At 33.1% G+C, this 19,745-nt stretch overlaps 1 protein-coding gene across 4 annotated transcripts; it reads left to right on the top strand.

Annotated features, from left to right (window-relative positions):
* Positions 1-87: 87 nt before the first annotated feature.
* On the top strand, positions 88-19,734 carry LOC123310650 (clavesin-1). Of its 4 annotated transcripts, none has more exons than XM_044894193.1 (7): positions 88-334; positions 16,753-16,932; positions 17,459-17,553; positions 18,118-18,271; positions 18,711-18,904; positions 19,107-19,368; positions 19,530-19,734. In XM_044894193.1, exons 1-7 carry the CDS (start codon positions 280-282, stop codon positions 19,568-19,570), a joined length of 981 nt encoding a protein of 326 aa, XP_044750128.1. In that variant the 5' UTR covers positions 88-279; the 3' UTR covers positions 19,571-19,734. The 4 variants fall into 4 exon arrangements, with proteins under 4 accessions (XP_044750128.1, XP_044750127.1, XP_044750130.1 ...); XM_044894192.1 differs by lacking the exon at positions 88-334 and adding an exon at positions 5,518-5,709; XM_044894195.1 differs by lacking the exon at positions 88-334 and adding an exon at positions 10,282-10,430.
* Positions 19,735-19,745: the final 11 nt, after the last annotated feature.

Raw genomic sequence — 19,745 nt, 5'->3', positions numbered from 1 at the left:
TCAGCATACGGCATACACACGAGGGGGCATATTTATTATGACACAAATCATAATCTAAAAACATATGAGACGTTTGTAATCGGTAGTGATGGCCAGGCATGTTTTTGCGGTATCAACACATAGCGGATGACGGTGTCATTGAAGACTAGCCTTGCGCTGAGTTTGTGTTATCATTCACAGAAGTGCCTGACTTACCTACTTCTTGTTGAGTTGGTCCAGTGGTTGAACAGTTGTAGGGGATAATTGAGTTGTATTTCCAGTGAGCGAAATCTCAGGACAATGAGTCAGGACGAGAACAAGAGCTACATCGAATATGTCAAGATTCCACCAGAACGTAAGTATTATTTTTTTTGAGTTGCTTTAAGAAGCAGACGTTGTTATATTAAAAAATTTTTTTTTCTTTCCTTGGTATCAGATACTGATTGGAAATGGCATTAGGAAAATAAAATTTTATCGTGTGGTGAACGTGAAATTCTCGAAATTGTCCTTGTGATTGTAATAGTTTACAATTCTAATGTAACCGCAATTTATGAATATTGTAATTTCTCTTTGGTCGGTGTGATTTATTCAATTCACATTGGCATATACTTCTATTCACTTTTCATTCATGTTTCTTTAGTGGGTAAAAATTTAAGAAACACGACAGCTGATTCGTTAGTGCCTCATTGTTGAAATTAATTACTAAAGGGTATGTAACAATTCTGAACGATTGTTTTCTTGTTTTTTTTTATACCTATTAAACGAAATCTCAACTATGGCAGTTTGTCTGTTTTCTTCTTCTATATGAGAAACTCTTGAATCTAATTGATAGCCGTTCAATACAATCAAATCAAAATCATAATTTTCAATCCTGAAACATCATGTTAGAAAACAAATAATCGTAACAAAATCGCAGCTCAGTTAGAATGAGTCGTCTCAAACTTGAAAATAAAATGTTCCACATTGTTTTGAAAACAGATATATTCGGCGAATTGTGAATATCCTTCAGAAACACAGTCAAGTTTTGATAGGAGTCCTATAATAATGTAAGTATAGTGTTTATTTAGAAGTAAAATGCATGTTGTACTTCGATTTGACATGTCCAGCTCAATTATTGTGAATGAAGAGTGTTAAGTTGAATAAATTTTCGACTCCTGGAAGAATTCCACTCGGAATGAGCATCATATTCAGATTTAATTACACAAGGTGAATAGGAAATGTCGAGCAATATTTCTGCGGACCTAGACGAATTGTTCAATAAGTTTTTCAAGATTATATGTACATATCAAACTCTTTTTGCAACTTTTTCTCGAGAAAAAGATTCAATGATAGATAAATATTGATCTTTGATTGTTTTCCTTTCAAAAATATAACTAACTAACCAAAGTTGTCTGTACTAGTGTTCGCCAATAGTGCTAGGGGTGATATAGAACCAAAAATTACGAAATCAGTAAGTGATTTCAGGCATAAGTATATTTCAAAAATATATTTATTCGTTTTCTTTTCTACCTAGCAGTGGTCGACAATTTTGGTTTAACCTGTTGAGGTTTTACAAAAATTACTAAATAATACTATCTTGATGCATGTCATCTGAAGAAACAGCTAATAAAAATCTAATATATTTTCAAGTTACTCGTCCCTTAAAAACTACCCTCAGTAAATCTGAGGAACGAAAGCATCATAAGAAATTAACGTGTCTTGGTATCCACAAATAAATGAATAACATTCAATATTTGGGAATTAGCCTATTGCTACAAGATTTTTGAGCATTGTGAGGATTTGGTTTAAAAAAGGAATACACAATGAAACACTCATTTGAACCATTGACGTAACACTTCGCTATTTCAACAACTGATATAATGTATAATAAGTTTGCTCAGCACATAGTCAATCTTAGTAAAATAAAATGGATATATCATTCTAATTAAAAGCTGGGTAGCTGAGTAATCCATCTAGCGTTTGTATGGATACAAAAGGTCTTAGACAGTACTTTTTACTCTTATACAGGGTGGGCCATCCATAACTTTTCACACCGAATTTTGAGCTTTGGGATGGAATTAAGAAAAAACGCTCGGACAGGTAAATTTTGTTGAAAGGGTGACAAATAAGGGTTTTCAAATGAGTTTGATATCACTACCCCTTTAGCCGCAACCCCTAACAGCTCTCATTTTTGAAAAAGGAAAACGTTCGAGCAGCACCTTGTTGGAAAGGCAATTCAATTTCCTGCATGAGTGTATTTCTTTTTCATCGCTTTATTATTATACAGAGTGACTCAGTATTCATCAATAACTTTCACATGCCGAATTTGGATCTTTGATATGGAAAAAACGCTCGGACGGGTCAAAAAATTAATTCTAATAGGAATATTATAATATAGGAAAAACCGATTAACGTGTGGTCATTTTCAAGTGTGGTGTAGCACACTTAATAAGCGGTTTTTTCGAGATAACTTCAATGCAACTGAATAAATCATTCATATTTCATATTCTGCAGGTACTTAGGTACATATTTTTGGTGGAAGCAATGCGAGCTTCGTGTATATATAGATAATTTTTTCCTAGAGTTCGTTCCACCTACATGTCTGAAATAAACATTAATATTTTTATTGATTCGAAAGTAATAAAACAACACCCATGCTCTTCACGGATTTCAATTCCAATTTGCATCGTTGCAAGTGAAGAATAGAATAATTATATGGACATTCTGTTTAGGAGCATTCAAAATTGGGAATGAGTATGATCATTTATATCGAAGACGAATTTATCTTATAATTCATTCAAACTAATTGAATAAAACAATGAGTATAGTTCATAACATTATTTAGAATTATATGGGTTTTCTAAGAACAGAGTTGATAACAGCAGTTTTTTGATAGGTCAAGGATTGTTCCTGCATTTATGAGTAACTTCTAACATCTGTTCATCAATCCGTAAACATTGATTGACCGAAACCTTTGTTGATTTAGTTTATGATACCCTTAAACCCTTCACGGTAGAGATATACCACTAGCAGTTCTAGTCCTTCCCCTCTAGCCTTGAGTATTAACCTTTGAATACTCAAAGCCTCTAGGTACTCTCTACTGCAACAAAAATCAAATGTACCTATCGCATGCTACAAACAGGTAACGTAACATAGATGCAAAGAAGCTAACATGCCAATCTATCAGATTGTCATATGTATTCTAAGATTTGATAGACAGACGAATAGCTTCATATACAATCAAAGATGTCGAACCAGCAACCAATGTATATCTGGTCTCCTATAATTCTTACAAGAAGTAGTAGGTACCATTTATATAATGACTCACTATTAGCTATTTTACATCCACCTGTTATGTCGCATGAATCGAATGCATGCCACTTTTATGCGATCCATGACTTGACAATACTAAGTACTATTAATTGTTCATCTTACAATCATGTTTTGTCCAGGCTTCATTTGCAAATGATTGAGTACTTACCAACATCGCTTCTGGAACTTTTACTGCAACGAGCTAGATGAAATTTAGAGGCTCATTACTAAAAGAGTTGCTATCTTTAGAATATATATGACATTTAGATCTACATTTTTTTCTGTGAGATACGCTTGTGAAAATTTAACCTTACCTAGCTCGATGAAATTTCGAGATTCATTATCCGAATAGTTGCTCTTTGAGAATTTGAGAGAAATACCTGTTCTCTCGAATCTCGAAAAATGATTTTTTTCCCCTTTCAAATAATAATAAGTTTCAGAGTAGTTTTCGTTCAAAGATAAACCCTATATTCAAATTGGCGTTTTTTTTCCAACAAAAACATTACAGAATTTCAAGTACAAAATTATGCCCCCCCTCAAAATCACTCCTGGAACCGCCACTGGTGCATGGTACATGTGTGGAATATGTCTAAAGAGAAGACAGTTCACCTTTTACTTTCACGACTCTGGCACCTGTAATGGCTGTAATCCACAAAATTCGAATTTTTTAAGGACTTCAATCAATTGTGTATTTTATCCCACAGAGCATTATAATTTTACTCATATCAATTCCACCAAAATAAAACAGGTATTCTATTCAGTTGCTCCGATATTGTGTTATCGAATTATTATGCATGTCCAGTAGGGTATGAAGAGAATACAATTTTTGAATATCAATGTTAATTGATGAATCTGGTGGCCTTTTCAGTGAAAAAAATTGGATTGAAATGGAGACATGGACTACTTTCGGAGGAATGTATGAGGTCAATAATATATGATGTTTTGCATATCTTTCGAAATAAACTTTTTTACATTCAGTAGCTTATCGAGAATTAGATAATTCATGCACAGTGCTTATGTGGTTTTAATTTCATGACTGATTAAAATGATCTGATGATTCACACCGACAAATCAAAGTGCAACTTGACTGAATCATTTGTTAGATTCATATTAGCACTGATTCAATCTTTAGTGAAAATTTTGATTTCCTTCAATGATGATTCATTTCCAAAATATACCTCTGTTCTTTCTAATATCTACATAACATCCAAAAATTCTTGAAGTGTTATCTTCTGACGATCCGTCAAATAAAGTCCTCGTCAATAAGGGCTATGGAAAAATGATAGATAGCTGATATTTTTCACGGGAGCTCGCTGTTTAGAAACTCATGAATTATGCCCATTTGACTCCACTCAAAAGAACTCTGACTTTTGATGCAAGTCCTCTTCTGGTTTTTGTGTGTACAGAATTGAAATGACTCATCCAGAATTGAATTGAGTGTTCATGAATATTTTCATCGGAAATTTTTGAGTTAAGAAGACTTCCATTCTAAATAAAAAAGTCCAACAGCTGGAAAGAGCAGAGAGAGGAAACATTAAAGATGGAGTACAAAACTGACATTTTCAAGAAAAAGCTGGATACATGAAAAATAATACATATACTTATACCTATACTTATTTTGAGAGAGCGTCAAAATATTCAAAGGAAATAAATTGAAATACATGTATGGTAAACTTGTATGTTTTCATTTCATTATAACATTTTTCTCATACAATATTCATTAGTTATTTTGGTTTAGATGAATTAGAAAATCAAGATATATAATAGAACTAACCGAATTCCTACCTCCTTTTTGAGAAATGATCGAAATCCAAAACTCAACTCTAGTCACGAGAATATGAAAATGTATTATAAACAGTTAACTTTATGTGGTGATCATGAACAGTTTTCTATATATTTATAATTATATTGAGTTTAGGTCAATAATGTGAAGCCCATTGAAAGATTGAACTAAAGATTATATGGTGGATGCGGGCTCTATTTTTTTCAGTGCAGTTCATGGACTTTAAAACTTAATAAATCCATAAACAATTTGTCATGTATCAAAGTCTGAGAGTGCTAATATTCCTCAATTTAATCAAAGTTACTCTAGCGATCAGTCAATCACTATCCAATTGTAACATACAATCCATCAATGCTACTTTTTATCTAATTATCTAATCAGATATAATTAAATTATAATAGATATATATTAATCTACCAATGATCTCTTATATTTAATGGAACTGAAAACTGTCATTAAAATTCTTACTTCCGATCAAGTGTAGTTTTTGGTCAATATTAAAGAAAAGTGATTTCCTATATATTGTGAATAAACGCCTGATAAGTTAAAAATCCGAATAAGAAACTATACAATGTGGGGCAGAAAAAAGGTTAAGGAAGTGGAGGAAGAGGAAAAGCCAGTTGTTGTCATTACAAGCAAACCAGTTCCTCCAGAATGTGAGTAAAGAAGATTCGAAGGATAATTCATAGTCGTTTATAGAACTATAGAGTATAGAATAATACATCTTGTTGGCGATTTCACCATTTTGTTTGAATGTTTTCTTTGTTCCCAATTCTCATTACCAAATAAATTAATTAACAAGTAATCCATTGAAAATTTGAACTTTCGTCAGATTAATCCAGATGCAAACTGCTATATAGAGTTAACAATATCTATCTTTATTTACTTATTTCCTATGAAATTACAGATCGATGAATTGATATTGAACTCGCAAAGAAGAAATACAATATTCATCATTGAGTATATCGTATCGGTATAATAATGTGAGTATGTTGTACACAAAAAAGGGAGGCTACACCTAATAAATAGGCTTTTGAAAACGAATCAGACAAGATAGAAGATATCCAGACATGTCAATAGTTGATTCGAGAGGGACCACTTTTGCGATCAAATTAGCAATCATATATCTTCAACCATTAGCGTTACAGTTACAACCCCTAAATTTTGACAAGGTGAGATGGTGTAAATTATACTTCATTTGAAAAGCAATTTTATACTGGGTTGAGCAAATTTGCTTTATTTTCCGTTCAATCCATTCGTTTTCGAAATGTTCACATTAGTTTTTTGAATAGAATTGGTTTTCCCATGCAAGCATGAGAGTTAACGATTATCATCGAAACCTAAGAATAAATAAGAGAAAATTCAATGGATTCGCGCATCATGCTAACTGAAATGACCAGTAGTTACTGTACATAAAGTAAGTCAAGTGTGGGTGGGTTCTGTGTTACTGTAAAAAATTTAAATGTGTAATTATACTGAATAAAAATAGGGGGGGGGGGGGACTGTACTGAAGATAGAAAAAGGCTTTTCAAATGAGATATCACCTTCCCTTCCCTTCCCAACACTGGTTGGTGTTGTAACACTAGGTGTTGGAGCTATATATGTAGCTGTGAATTGGATCTTAAAAGTTCTCCAATTCGAATACAAAATCGACATGACCGGGAATTTGTTCGAAATAAATTCATTCATTTTGTTATCTCGTCTGTTTCGTTTTGAAAAGTCCACTCAGTATGTTCGACTATATTTGCTTCCATAAAATCATCATGACTACTTACCTCAAAAAGCTTTCATTTCCCATCGGAGAAATTTCCGTCTACGCATGTCACTTGGAAATTAATTTCAATACGATCAAACTGCGCATGCACATGCACGTGCATACCGTTCCCTTCAAAGCGTGAATAGCTAGCTTACAATGTTTACCCCATTGATGGATAGGGGTAGTAGTTTGTTTATTTGTGCAAATGAAAGAACCTTCGTCGCAATTGTAGAATAGTCAAAATTCTCTTTGGTCATGATCAAAAAATACTATAATTTTCAATGAAGATTCGCAACAGAAATCCTGAAAAATATGAATGATTAGAAGTCTTACTTTCAACTCAAAGAATGCCTCTTGAAAAATGCCCTATGCCCTGATATCACCTGAACACTGCATATTGACGTCAAACCATCCACGCCTGTGTAAAAAAAACCTGTTCAAACGCGACCTTGAACATATTCCAAGTTCATCAGCATCGTCTTAGTACCCACCTAATAGTTACACACAAATATAGATTTCATTCGAATTCTATTGACGTCTTTTTCCATTTGAATTGGGTATTTCCTCCCAAACTCAGTTATCAGAAAAGCGATTCAAAAATTGTGGAAAAATTGGGTTTTCAGGTCTGTTTTTGGGATATACCATGTTTTTCAGAGAAAACTTCATATTTGGACTATTTTAGTGTTCAAATCTGAATATGATTATTTTTTGTACAAATATTCAACAACTATATGATTTAGTGAAAAGATTGTCCCCTAATCGATGTTATAAAAACACATATGACCAATACCTAATTAAAATACATAATAAACCTGAGGATCATGATTTTTAATAGGAGGATTAACAAAGTAGGTATAACTTTTTGTGATAATGAAAAACCAATTTTAGTTTGAAGTAGGAAGGTTTCAAATATATCCACTTATCGTTCAACTCTTTTGGAGTATGGGTAGATATATGCATGTGGTTTGAATGGAGAGAGAAAAGATCATTGAACAATATTTTATTTTACTGATTTTCGATTCAGTAACAACTGAAGATCGTGTTATGGGAATAAAATTCCTTCACCACTCTGCCATGATACAAATCGAAGTACAATTATGGGATTGAAAGAAATCTTTTATATTCTCTATACGTTATGTTTTTTAAGTAACACGAAAAACATAATTGCAAGGAAATTATTCTTGATTCTATTATTTACATAAGGTACTTAGAAAATTAGTAATAAGGCAAGCGGCTCTTATGTTGGGTTTACGCAGAGCTCCTAGGAGCTGAGACCTAAAAAAAGAATCATCTATTCGTCAGATGGTTTCTTCAGTAGGAATTAGTTCTTAGTAACTCTGCAGGAACCCACCATAAGAGTCGCTTGACACTTCACTAAATTTTGTACTTATTTCAGTACTGAATATATTGAATATTAACAAATCACATATGAGCAAAGTTAAATCAACATTTTGGTGCTGAAATATGTATTCAATTCAGCATAGTGGCTAGAGACTCTTACACTTCAAAATAGTCAGAATGCACAGTTCACACCAACGCAAAGGATCGACGTTAGTCCCACAGCATCATTGGTACATAGTGCACACAATGCCATCTTCAAACATCATTATATCTATTTATATTAGATCCATCAACATCATTATTAATTTATGGGAAAAAAACAGAATCTCATTTTACGAGTTCCGTTGAGGAGTATTATATCCCAATAACTTCAAGTCGACCTTCATCTCTTTTTCTGATGAAATTCGACTGGTTTAGAAGGTGAGCAGGAAAATTTTGGGGCTAATCTATCATTAAATTCATGAAAAGAAAAAATCGTGTTTGCTCGTATGAATCGATACAGAGTTATTCTTATTGTGATTACTATTGTAAAATGTCTTCGGAAAATCAAGATGGTCATTACTGATTTGATAAATACCTACTTATAGCCAAAACAGTTTGTAAAAAATGAAAATGTCGAAAAAAGTCTACTTCGTGACGTCTGTAGTTTAGCGTTAAAACCTTTAGGCGATAGTTTGTAGTCAAGAGAATGCATTTTTTGTATAATATACCTACAGATTAGGTTAATTTCTGCTCCCTAAATTTTAACATTTTAGAGAAAAATGTTGTGATTGAATGCTGCGAAATTATTCTGAATATTGACAAGTCATGTAGTCATGAATCTTTGACGACCCAAAACAGGGGGCATTCCTGGCAAAAATCTGAAATAAGGCTCAAGGCTTCCCTGATATTATTATCTCCAGAATGAGATCAAATTTTGTTGTAAATTAATCCATGGGGCACAAAATTTACCGTGTTTCTCGGATAACTGTATTGTGACTCATTTATTGAACAAAACCAATCGTATTTTTCAAGATATAGCCGAAGTGATTACAGTAACACCAAATGCAAAGAAAAACTAATCGCCGATTTTACTGGTATTGCAAATCGAAGGATATAGAAACAATTCCTAACCGTTTTTTTTTTCGAAAATGGCAAAATTTATCTAGAGTAGGTATTCCATTTTTTTGTCATATTTTCCTTATCATCCTAAATCAATTACCAATTCAAATATATGAATGTTATAGTTCTTATCTCACATTCTGCTTCAAGCGATTTCATCTAAATAACCCTGAGGAAATTTTAAGTCGAAATTCCTGAAATATATGCATAGTTCATTAAATATGTAGGTACCTACTTGATGTCAAATGTGATGATAGGGATTATTTGACATACATCCAGTACTTATTGGATCTTATACCATATGGATCAATTTTATTTCCTCAGGTCATTTTGAATAAAATGGCTTGAAAAATATGTAAAACTGCCAATACATTTATACCCATAATCGAATTGAGTATTGTTGAAGCATTATTAGTATATAGTGCAAAAAAATTTTTGACGTTTTCTGGAAAAACCAGAATAATGCAGAAATGGATGGTCATTCTATCGTTCAATTGGATTCAGCGATTTGAATCCAAGTGAAACACTCCTGTAAATATTGCAATGGTATTCGAAGAATCAATGGGTGTAGAACTCATTATACAAATGTTGAAAGAAAATATCGAAAACACCTTTTTTCATTCCTGAAGATATCCTTTCGCATAACTTGAGAAGTTATGGTAGTTTACTCGATCTTCGTGTCAGAAATCACCATCAGTCAAAAAATTCAACAAATATTCCAACCTCTTAAATTGTTCAACGGACTTTGAACTATCTCACAACCATTTCCGTAATAAAAAAGTATTCATCTTCTTTTTCATAATCATGTTACTCCCGTGATGAATATCGTGATCATTCATGAAGTTTTCTTCAACGTCTATCAATTCTACTGACGAAAAAGTTAGTGGTCATGACTAATCCATCTTCTAGTTAACTACCTGAGTAGAACAATTAGATAGATACCTTATGACACACATACATGTAATATACACAATTCCACTTCCATTAACAATGCCTACGGCTATTTTTTGCAGTATCGACGTAATGACTATCGATCTTTCCAATGAGTTGAGAAAGAAGATCCAAAATACTCAGTTCTATTTGGGCTCCTCTACCGGTTCCAGACTCACATTGTAGCGAGATAATTTTCTCAGTTCGCACTGTTCGTTCTTATTCTTCTATCTTAGTTGTGATCCACAGGTGAGGATATAAGAACTCTTCTTTATTCATAGGCTTCGTTTGTAATTCATTGAGTGTGAAGGTTAACTAGACATTATTCCTTTATCAAAAGTAGGTATATTTCTGATAGGTTGAATTTATTTGAAGCAATTATTCAAAACACATCATTATTTTTTCATTTTCCTTATTAGGCTTGTTTCGGTTATAATCTTCTTAACAGCTATTCATATAGAAAGAATGTTTGAATGATATGACATTGACAAAAAAGTATCAAAAAATTAGTTACAGCAAACTACCAATTATTTAGGAAATTGAAGTAGTCCTGGGAAAATGATATTCGTCAAAATCTAATTTGTCTAACTTGTCGAGAAGGAAGAATTGATGATTTTTCATTGGGATCCAAATGAAGCTCAAGAGAAACTCGAAATATTGAGCTTCTAATACTGTAAAACATTTATATTAATGAAGTTTTTAGTATAACTCCATTTAGAAATTTGTGATCTGGTGGTAACTGTCCAATGATTTCATCGACATTTTTCTGGTTGGCAATAACGAATTTAACATTAACCGGATTTATGTGTAAAGGACTTCAGATAATTTGATGTTTACCTGTTACAAGCACGTTGAGTTAATTTCATCTTATCACATACAGTACAGTCACAAAGTTGTTAAAATACTCAAGGAGTAATCAAGTATCTCCTATACGTTCAGATATACGTTATAGCTCTGATAGGATTGGGTCTCTTAACTGAGTGAATTAGAGAGGTGATTGGGTTTTCAACAACTTCCTTGTTTATTATCCCGGAATAGAAAAGAGTTTAAAATATAGCGCGGCGGCCAGCAATCTAAATCACAGTTCTTAATTCCAAATGCAGCGTTCTTGGTTGTCTAAATCAACTCTGCTCAGTTTTGAAATTTTTGCCATTCAGATGTATTTTTTCGAAATAATAATTTCTATATCACCATACTGCTTTTTTGTGTGTCAAGATCGCAAAGAACTCAAATTCATCGGTTTTTCATGGTGAAATATTCTACATAGAATGAACCAACATGCCGGATACCATATGAATGAACACTCGTAACCCAAAAAAAGGACCACAGCTTTTAATACTTTTTTAACATCTATTGGTACATTACGTGTAGAATATTTTACTACGAAAACACCGATGTATTTTCTCAGAGCAGCCACTAGCTGTTCTATGAAATGTTTCAATATTACCCATGCATTCACTCTAGTATCAAATCTCCTACTCCTCAAATTCATCAATATCCAGTCCTGTAATTCGTAATCTTCGCTAAAATTTGGCAGAAAATTTATAGAAGTTTTACTATGCCGCAATTTCCTGCAAAAACTTATTCGGTTCAACTATTTCATCCTATAAAAACTTAATACACTTGATTCTCGTGAAGAGAAGATTTTGAATGGTTATGGGAAAAATAATAAAAATTAATTCAGATGCATACAACCGGCAGATATGCATATACACAAGTGTTCTGTATCTGAATTGAACTAGATAATTTCTCATTGTCGGGACTACTAAATGGAGAACGTTCCTCCCAAGAAGAGCAGATGCTGACCATGGTTTCGGTATCATTCGACCTCGTCAGAGCAACACAGCCTCTTCTCCGATGAAAAAACGCTAGGAATTGCCGGACTCTAATTAAATACTGGTAGAAGCTTCTGAGTATTATTGAGTAGTACTCGAGCGCCATCCAGTATGAAACTAGATCCGGTTCAATCTCTCCCAGATCGAAACCCAGACGATGACAATGGCATATGTTCCATATTTTCTCTAAGGCCTTATCATTCTTTCCTTATGATGTGAAAAATGTTTGCAGAGAGGCCATTTCATAACTAAAGCTATTAGCAAAACGCACTGATTATGCGAAAACCGAACAATTTTCTCTTGATGCTAATGTTCATCAGTCCTTATTTAGGTTATTCAATATTCAAATATTGAGTAACCTACTGGTACTGCTTTATTGTGTAGAAACCTTTTTCTTCATTTGGCAACATTCTTATTGGTTATAGGAAGAGAACATTTTTGCTACAGTTGTTGTCAAAAATCACGTATCGAGCTTGCATGAATAAATAATCAATTTAGAATAATTGCTGTTTTAGGGAACATTTCCTAGAAAGTGGAAAAACTCCATAATGATAGTTATTTGATGATTCTTGTGTCATTAAGATTCTATTCGCTTATTCAAGAAAAGTAAACAAACCGGCTCGATATACTATTCATTCTATTGCATCAAAATTAGGAATATTTCAAAATCCAGAATAAACGACTATGAATGTGTCTAAAAAAGTTTCAGCCAATCGGCTTTTAAACCCAGAACGCTGTGTTGTTATTAGATTGAGCACTAATTTTCATGTTCCAAAACACTTCGTCACAAATTGTAATACATAAGGACATGACTCCTTTTCTCTAATTAAACTGTTATGATATTAATGAATTTAGTTGAAATAATTTGAGATTTAAATAGGTGGAAATGTCAATGGGTCCTTTGTACATATAATTTTCCACTTGACAATTTACCATCCTGATAAACTAGACAACTAAAAATGTGAACTACGTAAGCTTTCGAATCGAAAACTAATGATTGAGAAATTGGTATAGCTAGAAAAACAATTCTATTACGAGACATTCGAAAGAGGACCTGTTTGCTTATCATTATGGCATCCACGATAATTTGTGTTAATTTTTTCATTAATGAAGAATTTCAACAGAGAGGATAACCTTCCCACGTTTTAATAGATGAAAAAGAATGCGTTATCAAATAAAGCCAATATCTATCTCACTCCCAATGCACCTTTCCGCTTTGGGTTGCAATGTATGAATGGAAAATCTTGATATGTTAGATATCTGCCACCGCCCACCTGTTGCTAGTTCAACCTGCTATATCAATGAATTCCCTTTATATAGAATAAGAAAAATCATTAGAAGCAATAATCGAAAATATCATTGACTGTGAATTTAACAACCCTCCTGAATTTCCCTATTATATGATGGACGCCTTCGAATTTTCTGTTCTGAATACATTGTGAAGAATTTCTGAAACGAACACAGCGGTGATGTTTTATTTGAAGGCAATGAACATTCATGTTTCATCTTAAAATCAACTTGTTTGATTTAGTTTTGCAATGATTATCTGTATTCTGTCTGGATGCTTATCGAAATGGAGCTGATGTGCTAACACGAAGTTCATCTCACTGGAAAATAGCTGTTTTTGTTTCGTGTCTGCTTCCAAGTCAGTCCAAAACAATTACCTCCACTTTATGAAAAAAATACATATCTCATATCATTTTGAACCCAATTAGTTGTACAATGCTCTATCGTGCTGCAAATTACTGCTCTAGATACACCCACTACCGGCAAAACGAATCAGATCCCAGTGATCTACCTTGAGTTTTCAAGGTCAGAAAAGATCGAAATTTAATGTAATTTCACTTCATGCAATGTGGAATTTCCTGCAGAGTAACATTAGAGATCAGTTCTATCAATTAAGTAGCCAACGCATGCGCTCATTGAGGAACTGTTGATGACTTCTTGTGAACTTCTTACCGAGTTCTACCTATTTAGTGGTCAGTAATACAGGTGTCTTTCACCAGAACGTGTTAAAATTTCTTGTGTGTTGTTGATAATAAATAAACAGTGAAGATGCCGAGTAAGTAGATCTGTTAACCAATATATCTCGTTAATTTTCGAATGGGATGAGATTATGCTAAAAAATGGGGCGAGTTCTTGAAAATTCTAGTTCCAAATGAATCAAATTTCAATTTAGTACAATATGCCGGGAAAGTCTTCTTAATTAAGCAAATAATCCTACGGCGTCATTCATGATTTCTTTACATATATCACATCAGTTTTGAATTCAAGAATTTCTTAAAAAAAATAAGGAGGCGTAGCATATTTTCGACTTATTGATGTATCTTTGAATCTTTGTCAAAATTCATAGCATTATTTAGAGGTCAGTTCAATTTATGGTTCATTCCCCTGGACTATTCCTGTTTGACGTTATCAAAATTCCGTCGACTTCGACTATAAGGGGGTATATATTGTTTTGGGGAATTACACATATTTCTTTCAATTTTGAGAGGGTAATCAAAATTCGTATATTTTTATCATTTGAAAGATTGAGCACTAGTATGATATGAACTTTCCTCTATTTCTTGGAAAATTGCATCAATTTTTGAAAAACCGTTTGGGGCATTACTATGAAAGCGTAGACATATATCACTAAAGTAAGCAGCGATTTTGTAGGTAGTTAGTAAATGCCCAGTATCACGAAAATCGTAAGACTTTTTCTGCGAAATTATGATATTGTATATTCTGAATCTAGATATTCTAACCTTGTACAAAATTCACTAAGCACTCCGTATACATATTTACAAAATAAACTTTTTTGTCGATGGTATGATTATTCACCAAATGGGAAGAATGCTCATGAAAAAAGATAAGTACCTACCTATCTTTCATGAATGAAAAAAATAATAAACGATAAATAAATGATGACCATGGATTCTGAGCCGAATTATATCGATACTCAGATTGAAATTATCGTGAAAATTGAACGAGACATATCATGAAACCTTTAAATCGCATTGTCGCTTCATTTCAAGCATTCCATGATCATTGATAATATCGATTACCTACTCCTTTGCCTGATTTTTAGCACACAAGTACCATTATAGGTAGCAGTGAATGTATTACCTGGACTTTATGTTCTTTTTTATATACATAATGGCAGAATTCTGTGATAAGAGTTATTGGAAAGTTATGAATTTATACAGGGTGATTTATAACTATTGGGACATGGGCTAAGGGCAGATTGTTTGTACCAAAATATGGCGATAGGACCAAATATACCTCAATAAAATATTGCTGTGGAAAAAGATAGAGGGCGTTCAAGTTGAATTTCTTTTCGTTTTTTTCTAATAATTTCACTGTATATTTTTTCATCCGTTTTTAAGAAAAACACAATTGAACAGTTCAGAGCACCGGAAGGAGATTTGAAGCAACGATTTCTTTATTTTATTCATTTATTTTGACGATAAAGCATAATTAAAAACAATGTATAACATAAAAGGAATAAACTTAAATTAAATGTTCTACGTAGCCTCCTCCGACTTCTATGCCTTTTGTGATTCCTTCAATAAAGGATTTTCGAACTTCGAAGAAAATATTATTCTATCTCCTTATAAAAAATTCAACTTTAACGCCCTCTATCTTTTTCCACAGCAATATTTTATTGAGGTATATTGGGTCCTATCGCCATATTTAGGCCCAAACAATCTGCCCTTAGGCTATGTCCCAATAGTTATGAATCACCCTGTATTAATAAAATACACACTTTTAGTCTCCTACCTAAAATAAGGACAGGTCTGATTCTTAATTCCTATTTGTTTCAATCGACGTCCCTACACAGGGTTCATCAACCCGGAAATGAAATTCGACCAAATTTTATCTATTGCAAGCGTAGGTGTCAATCATTTCTTTAAATACTATTCCAACGCCTTTTTGCATCACTTTTCAGTGAATTACGTGAGTGATTGCTGCCGAAAAGTTAAAATCTTTATCTTGCAAACACACTTAATATTGAAGGTGAGTCAGAATTCATCCAAACAACTTCTTCATCGATCGTTCTTGGGATCGAGGTTGCAATAAAAAATATTAAATTCGGAATTTTCAATATCGGAAATGACAGTGAGGTAATCCACTTCGTATAAGAAGCAGTCGACCTTAATTCAAAAAATTTATAGAGGAGGAGAAAATTCTCAATTGCGACGAATCAATATAACACAATTTCTGCATTTAAGGATCGTTTTAAAGTTGATGTTTGTTGATTATAAGTTATAGAATGTATTACAATTCCAAAAAAAAACATACACATTGCTCTTTGTACAAATCAATAATTAGAAATCAATCTCGTCTTTAACATGTATTTTGAAATTCATTCCACTGAGAAAACAACATCGCTTATTGACCTTGTAGATCCAAATGGATTTTGTCCTTTTTTCTCATTATAAACATAATTAAAATGCAGGGATAACAGTTATTATAGTGCTTTTGAGGAAAAACTAACACGTGGCTTATTTGATATATGATTATGAACCCGATTTTTAAGTACCGAACTCGATATCCTGTATCTTACTAGTGTTTTATTTCCATTTAATGATTCCCAAATCGATTGGATATATAGGGTGTTTCTTTATCCATGCAAACAACTCGGAATTAAATGGGATCATTAAAAAAATGGGTCATTGGCGTCGATTGGAGAAATATCCATCTTCTAAAATGATACTGATGTAGACGAAAAATTCTATTGAGATTTTTTTCAGTTGCACCAACCATGTTGTCTGATATGGATGAGATTCCGGTTGTAAGGTTCGGAGAAGTGACGCTGGAAGTGGAATTACAAGATTTGAAACCAGAAGCCCAAGAAATTGCTAGAAAAGAGCTCAGGGAAACACCGGACGTCTCAAGAGAAGCTGTGAAGGAGCTTCGTGATTTATTGAAAGGTATGTGTCATAACCTCATGGTCTTCACCTTTATTTTTCAAACAACATTCATCTCCCGAACTAGGGAGTCGCTCCCTTGTGATTATATATTTGTGAAATTCCAAAAAATGGTGTAATCAATTATTTTTTTAAATATTGAATTGATGTGGCCGATTCTTGATGAAAATTATCTATGAGTGAACTGAAGATAAACTGTATGATTTTCGAGAGAATGAGTTGTTAAGCCACTACACGTGTTTCGCTGTTAGAATAACATCTTCAGGTGGGTGATGGTAAACTGAAATATTTGGTACCGAACGTTCGGCAAGATTTTTAAATGTTTTGCATACCAACTTAGCGCAAATTCCATTCATAGCTCTTGCTCTTCAGAATGCAGGTTTGTTCCTTGTTCTATTACGGAAGTATATTTGGAATTACGATGTATGTTTTTGCTTTAAAGATGCTCAGTAATAGTTAACTGTGACTTGATTTGATTAACCATTTCGATTTTCTCAAGATTCATCACCATTTTGATGTTCTCTTTCAGAGGAAAAAGACTTATTTGTGCCACTCGATAACGATGCCTGGCTCATCCGATTTTTACGGCCTTGCAAATTCTATCCCGAGAGTGCTAGAGATCTGGTAAGTTACCTCCGTCATATCTATGGAATACCTATAATTAGAACCTGTTTGGAACTTCATTTCGACTCTGTATTTGTTGGAAACACTGAATAAACATGAGCTGAAGCATTAACCTATTCTTCATCTCTAGATCTAGATTTTTAATCTATCAGATCCCTACTAGTCGGTATATGGCCAAAAAACTGAAGTAAATATAAAAAACGAATTATTCGCGATGTTTAATTATGAGCCTTGAAATGTTAACATTGAAAAACTTGCTCAGGTAATATCGAAATTCTTGGCCTTATAATTGTGGCATCATCTCCATATTTGTATATCATTGGAATTATAATTGCCTAAATATTTATAATCTCAATTGATTCAGAGCAGAAAGCTATTTCCTATAGAATCCATTTTCACATTCTCAGGGCTCATGTCTGGAAAAGAGATTTAATTAGGGGTTTTTCACTATTATAATGTTATACAACAGAATGAAACTCAATTTCTTTTCGCAATCACTAATTCCCAACATTGATGATGATAAAAGTGTACTCCAAATATCATTCTGTCGTTTTTTTTTTGTAGATCAAGAGGTACTACAGCTTCAAAGTGAAGCATGCTGATATGTATGATGGATTGATGCCTAGTAAAGAAACCAACATTTTCAAAGCCAATATTCTCACAGTCTTACCAAACAGAGATCAATGTGGAAGAAGAATCTTAGTTATTGAATTAGGAAGTAAGTGAAGTGAAAATATATATGATTATTGTTTTCCATTACATAACGATTTCACTTCTGTGCTACAGAAGGCAATTATACGAGATTTAAAAGATACCCGATTGCATGTTCTTCATATTCAAAAGTTACAAATTCAGTCGATTTTGTACGGCCGGTTTATTCATCACCAAAAATCGATGTTTTGACAGGTGTTTTATGGTCCAGTGGGCACTAATCAATAATTTCAAGTTATATTTCCACCTAGACACCCCAGGCAGTTGTCTGATGGTACTTTTTTTCAATATAAGAATGTCAAAACTCATAGGTACACTGAACAATTTCGTAACCATGTAGGTGGTTCAAATACACTGTAGACTGTAGTATATAGGAACAAATTAACGCCTTCCTCTACTGTGTTTGAAATAGTCGAAAAAATTAAAGATAACCAATTTATTTTCAGAAAAATGGGATACTAGTAAAGTATCGCTCGATGAAGTATTCAAGGGCTGTGTATTATTCTTGGAACTTGCTATGCTAGAACCTGAATCCCAAGTAGCTGGAGCTGTAGTTATCTTTGACATGGATGGCCTTAGCTTAGCACAAACAACCAAATTCACACCATCCTTCGCTAAACGTATCGTTGATTGGCTACAGGTAAATAGGATTGAAAATATACATCTTTGTTTTTCACTTGTTGGGGATAAGTCATCTTCGCTGAGAGATAAAAACAATTGTATTTTGAAATCTTCTACCATTCCTCTATTATTGCTCATCGAATTTTACTCGAAAATCTCTATATTGGATTTAATCGAAATGAAACAAACTCTTATTTCATTTTGACTGTTTGTACCATCAGGACAGTGTACCTCTGAGGGTCAAAAACATCCACATCGTCAATCAACCTTACATCTTCAAGATGGTCTTCGCACTTTTCAAACCTTTCTTGAGGGAAAAATTGCGGGGCAGAATTATCTTCCATGGAACTGATAGAAAATCTCTTCATAAATATATGGATCCATCCACCTTACCCCTGTGCTACGGTGGTACCAGAGATTTACCAAGAGTAACAGGAGACCAATGGTTACAGCTCCTCGTCAAATGTGATAAAGAATATGCTGGTGAGTGTTTATTTTTATCGAGAGGAGAAAAGCGAATATTTTTACCCGATTTTGACCTTCGAGAACATTATCCTATTATTTTTTACGGAGCCATTAATTAAATACCTTTCTACTCATGGAAATACACTGAGTACCTAATTAATACTATGTTTATTTTTCAGCAATTAACTCCTACGGTTACAACAAGAAACAAGAGAAGTGAAGAAATTTTTTCAGTCATTCAAATATATTTTATAGTTTAAAAATAGTGTGGTGATGTAATTGTTATTTATTCTATTTCTTTTCATAGTTTTATGTCTTTTGTAAAAATCATATATTTCGAACAATAAGTTTATTGTTTATAATATAAGAGATGAATTTCTTAAATATCGTTTGAT

This window comes from Coccinella septempunctata, chromosome 4, assembly GCF_907165205.1.
Source record: "Coccinella septempunctata chromosome 4, icCocSept1.1, whole genome shotgun sequence".
NCBI classification, from domain to species: Eukaryota; Metazoa; Arthropoda; class Insecta; order Coleoptera; family Coccinellidae; genus Coccinella; species Coccinella septempunctata.
The sequence above is the reverse complement of the archived record's forward strand: the minus strand, read 5'-3'. Positions and strand labels throughout refer to the sequence as shown.

Coding starts and splice junctions, on each gene's coding strand:
- LOC123310650 (XM_044894192.1), top strand. CDS start 5,625: ATGTGGGGCAGAAAAAAGGTTAAGGAAGTGGAGGAAGAGGAAAAGCCA. Junction 16,933..17,458: donor GCTTCGTGATTTATTGAAAG/GTATGTGTCATA, acceptor GTTCTCTTTCAG/AGGAAAAAGACTTATTTGTG. Junction 19,369..19,529: donor ATGTGATAAAGAATATGCTG/GTGAGTGTTTAT, acceptor TTTATTTTTCAG/CAATTAACTCCTACGGTTAC.